Raw genomic sequence first — 3,958 nt, forward strand, 5'->3', positions numbered from 1 at the left:
CATGCCGGGCACACAAGTGCCACGCAGCTGCCCTCTGTGCGCACGCGGGGCCGGGCGGGTCAGGTCAGAGAAGAGACGAGGGCAGGTCCCGGGCCAGCGCGGTTCTGCAGAGATGGCGGGACCGTTGCCTGGTGGATGCCCCATCGTCGGAGATGCGCACCGCAGAGGAGCCGTGGCGGGGCAGAGGGGACCGGACCTCCAAGCACACAGACCGCGGCCTTCCTGGAGTGGCAGCCGCTTCCCGCGCTGGGAGCCTGGAGCCCCATGGCTCAGTCCGGCTGCTGGGCAAAGCCGGCAGCCTTCTGTCCCCGACCCCCAGGGGTCCCTCCCTCTGAGCCCAGTTTCATCTCTGGAAGACGGAGGGCTCAGCGGGGTTCTCCCACGCGGCCTCCATGAGCTCCATGATTCCTTGTCCTCCTAACACAGACAGGCCACGGGAAGGGGAGGACTTCCCCGCCCCTGGAGGGAGGCCGAGCCCAGTGTGGCCCAAGCAGGCGCTGCCAGCCGGTCCTTCCCCTCCATCACGGAGAGGCCTGACCGCACCTCAGCCTCCTGGGTGTGCACCAGCCTCCCCTGGCCCCCGACTGTGTACAGGCCTCCCCACCCCCGGGGGGAGGAGCCACACACACCTGATCGCGGTCATACATATGCAGCAACAGCCAGGTCTGCCTCGTCTTCTGGAACCTCCAGTCCTCGCGCTTCTGGGCCCAGCTGGGGAGCAAGGACAGGGCGGCTCAGGTCCCGAAGGGGAAACGCCGGCGGCCTCTCCCTGATGAGGGCCAGGGCGTCTGCAGAGGATCCTGCCAGGGAGGGCAGCCGGGGTGGGGGGCAGGGCGCGGAATCGCAGAGGTGTCCGCCAGGTTTCTGCTCGCCTGCTGGGGGCCCTCGGCCGGGATATCAGGCCCAGGGGGGCACAAGGCCACTTTCAGCTCTGCGTGGCCACTGTTTTATGATTCTAACGGGAATACACTGAATTTAACAAACTCGGTCCTTCTTCTAGACACACGGATGAGGCAGGGTCACCCGGATTACCAGGGGGGCAGGCACAGCCTTCCTGACCTGAAGGATGGGAAAGGGGAGACAGGGAGCAGCCAGGACCCCTCAACCTCGAGGGCCATGCGGGGGTCCCCGTGGCCTTGGATGCGCTCGCCCCCGGGTGACCAGGACACTGGGCAGACCCTAGGCCGACCCAGAGCCCAGGGGAGGCCCGAACGCTGGGACGGAGGCCCCGAGGCGGATGGAGGTCTGGGGCGCGGTGCTGCCCGCTGCGTGGGAGGGGCGGAGGGCGACTCCCTGGCTGCAGGACCCCGTAACGCGTGCACCCGAGACAGGGCCCCGCTCAGCCTTCCGCACCCACAGGGGTGCGCGGGCCCAGCTGCGGCCTAGAAGCGGCCCAAGGAAGGGCCACCAGACCAGGGACTCAGCGGTCCCCCACCATCCCCTCGCACTCCTCTGCTGGCACGACTGGGGGTGGGGGAAGGCCCGTGTGGGCCACCCAGAGGGGGCCCCGCTGCCCTGGGACCTCTCCGATGGTGGTGATCAGGGAGCCACCTCTCATCGTCCACCTGGGCCAGTGGAGGGCCCTCCCCTGCGCTTCCCTCCCAGGGGGACACAGTCACACAGAGACACGCGACTCTCGGGTGGAGGGCAAGGTCCCCGCGGCGTAGCGCCCTCTGGCGGGGCCCCCGTGAGCCGCCTTCCCAGCAGGTCCACGGGAAGGCTGCCCGCCCTCCCGCCCGCCAGCCCGCTGGCTGCACCCACTGTGGGGGCCCAGCCCCTTGCATCCCCCACTCTACAGAGTTCTCTTCCGGGAGGGGTTTGCCTCCTGCTACAGCTGATAGGCCTTTAAGAAAAAGAACACCCACCCCGCCCCCAACCTGTGGTTCCACCCCCATTGCGCCCTGGCCCATTCACCTCCCCTGAAAACCTCACTTCCCTCCGCGTCTCAGGGTCCCTCCTGAGAAGTCAGAGGGTTTGGGGCTCCACCGGCCCTGTCCCCTCACTGCTGGCGTGGACAAGCAGGGTGTCTGCCCAAAGCAATGCCTCCTCCCTGACGGTCAACTCAATGCCCGTGTGGTCAGCGGGGCCCCAGAGGTGGCTCCAGGGTCTGGGGGCATTGAACTGGCTCCAGATGCCCTGTCCTCGGGGAGCATTGGGCACTGGGCTGGGGCCTTGGGAGTGTGGGGCCCCAAAGAAACCCAGAGGCAGCTCGCAGACACACCAGGGCCACGTGAACATCGCCCCGGTGACCCGGGGCCCCCAGTGGGGGAGGACCTGCAGATGAAGGATCTGTGTGATTGCAGTGAGGTCAGAGGTCAGCAGGGAGGAAGCACTGGCTCTTGTGTGCATGTGGGGGGGCAGTAAGGGCTGAGCCCGACCTCCCAGAGGGGCTGCCGCCCCGTGAGCAGCCCGCACGAGGATGCTCCTTCTTCCCAGACGAGCAGAGGCCAGTTCAGGTGCCACCCATGGGGCAGGGCCCAGGAGTGAGGAGTCTCCTGCGACCACTGGAAGCTGGTCCTCCAGGGATCGAGGGTGGGTCCACCGCCTGCTCCCTGGGACCACCATCTTCAGGGCTGCCCCCAAGCGCCAGTGGGCCCCGAGTCTGTGGCTGCTGCTGCAGGTGGGAGCGCCTGGATGGGACCAGGTGTAAAGGAGGGGCCCGGTCCCAATGGCACCCTCCACCTCGCAGAGAACAGCCCAGGCCCAGGGTCAGGGAAGGCTGCTCCACCAGGTGGCTCCTGTCCCCTGGGCTCCACACGGTCAAGGGTGGTCACTGCAGGGCGAGGACTGGTGGCTGAAGGTGGATTTCCTACAGGCAGCAGGCAAGTCTCAGTGGGGAGCGTGCCCCCGCCCCGCGAGGAATCCCAGCAGGGCCAAGGCTCCCCGCCCCCACTTTGTGCTCTGATGGGCTGGGGGGAAGGCAGGCCCCAATGTGTCCAACAGGGCCATGTGAGCCCTGCCCAGGCCCAGGCGGGTCCCCAGGGGGGTCCCCAGGCGGGTCCCCAGGCTCCAGCATTTCCCCAAAGGAGGGGAAAAGAAAGGGAAGGAGAGGGGAGGGGAGCGGAGTTGAACGGAATGGCTGCCCTGCAACTGACTCCCAGGGCTCAGCCCTGTCTAGGGATGGGGAGGATTCTGCCCTATACCAAGCCCCAGGGAGCCTGGGCAAAGCAGCTCCTTCTAAGAAGGCGGCTCCAGAATCCCACTGTCTGCACGGCGCCCTTCCTGGCCAACCTCTGGGTTCACTCTGCACACATGCACAGGCCTGTCTGCCCTCCCAGACCGCCCCAAGGGCCCCCAGCAGCGCTGCTCCTGAACTGGCTCCGGGCCACCAACCCCAGTTCCTGGCTGGGTGTCCAGGATCCCACGAAAGAACAGTTCCTGGAGGGAAGCGTGCAGTGTGTGTGACGGTGGGGGTGGTAACGATGCTGAGGGTGGGAACACCGAAGGACAGAGATGGCTGACATGGTGGTGACAGGGGTGGTGATGGGGTGACGGGGTGGTGATGGGGTGATGGCCGATGGTGGCACTGAGACGCCACCTCCACCATGTGCCCCTGAGCCTTTCAAGGAAACCCTGAGACCACCATCTTGTCCGGTGCTCGCTTGACCTCGTTTTCTTGATGAGATGCAGGCCCAGCGCCCCGACCCCACTCACCTGCACAGGTACTCCAGGGCCAGAGCGGCCCCTGAGCGCTTGACTGCTGGGCTTGGAGCCGCAGCGATGCCCGCCTCCCGCAGCCGCCTCCGTGCTTCTTTCTTCCGCTCCTTCTTCAGCTTCCTCTCCAGGACCCTCTGCTCCTCCGGGGACGGGGACGCGGACCCCTAAAAGCGCAGGGACCGCCGTGAGGGCGTCGGGAGGGGGCAGCACAGGATCTGGGACCCCCCAAGGCCCCTCTGCCCCGGACCTGGGGGAGCTGCACGTGCCTGCAAGGACCGCCCCCAGGCCTGAGGGCAGCAGG

The 3,958-nt window shown here is 67.3% G+C and overlaps 1 protein-coding gene across 1 annotated transcript in view; it reads right to left on the reverse strand.

The window, feature by feature from the left end:
* The window catches only part of LOC104996438 (chromosome unknown open reading frame, human C7orf50), a gene marked incomplete at its 5' end in the record, with an annotated part of 7,325 nt that overhangs the window by 1,488 nt on the left and 1,879 nt on the right, over window positions 1-3,958 (reverse strand). The window contains 2 exons of the mRNA XM_010850692.1: window positions 630-711; window positions 3,655-3,821. Of these exons, the coding sequence (XP_010848994.1) occupies window positions 630-711; window positions 3,655-3,821 (249 nt within the window). The remainder of the gene's footprint in view (window positions 1-629; window positions 712-3,654; window positions 3,822-3,958) is intronic.

This window comes from Bison bison, unplaced genomic scaffold, assembly GCF_000754665.1.
Source record: "Bison bison bison isolate TAMUID 2011002044 unplaced genomic scaffold, Bison_UMD1.0 scf7180017851429, whole genome shotgun sequence".
NCBI classification, from domain to species: domain Eukaryota; kingdom Metazoa; phylum Chordata; class Mammalia; order Artiodactyla; family Bovidae; genus Bison; species Bison bison.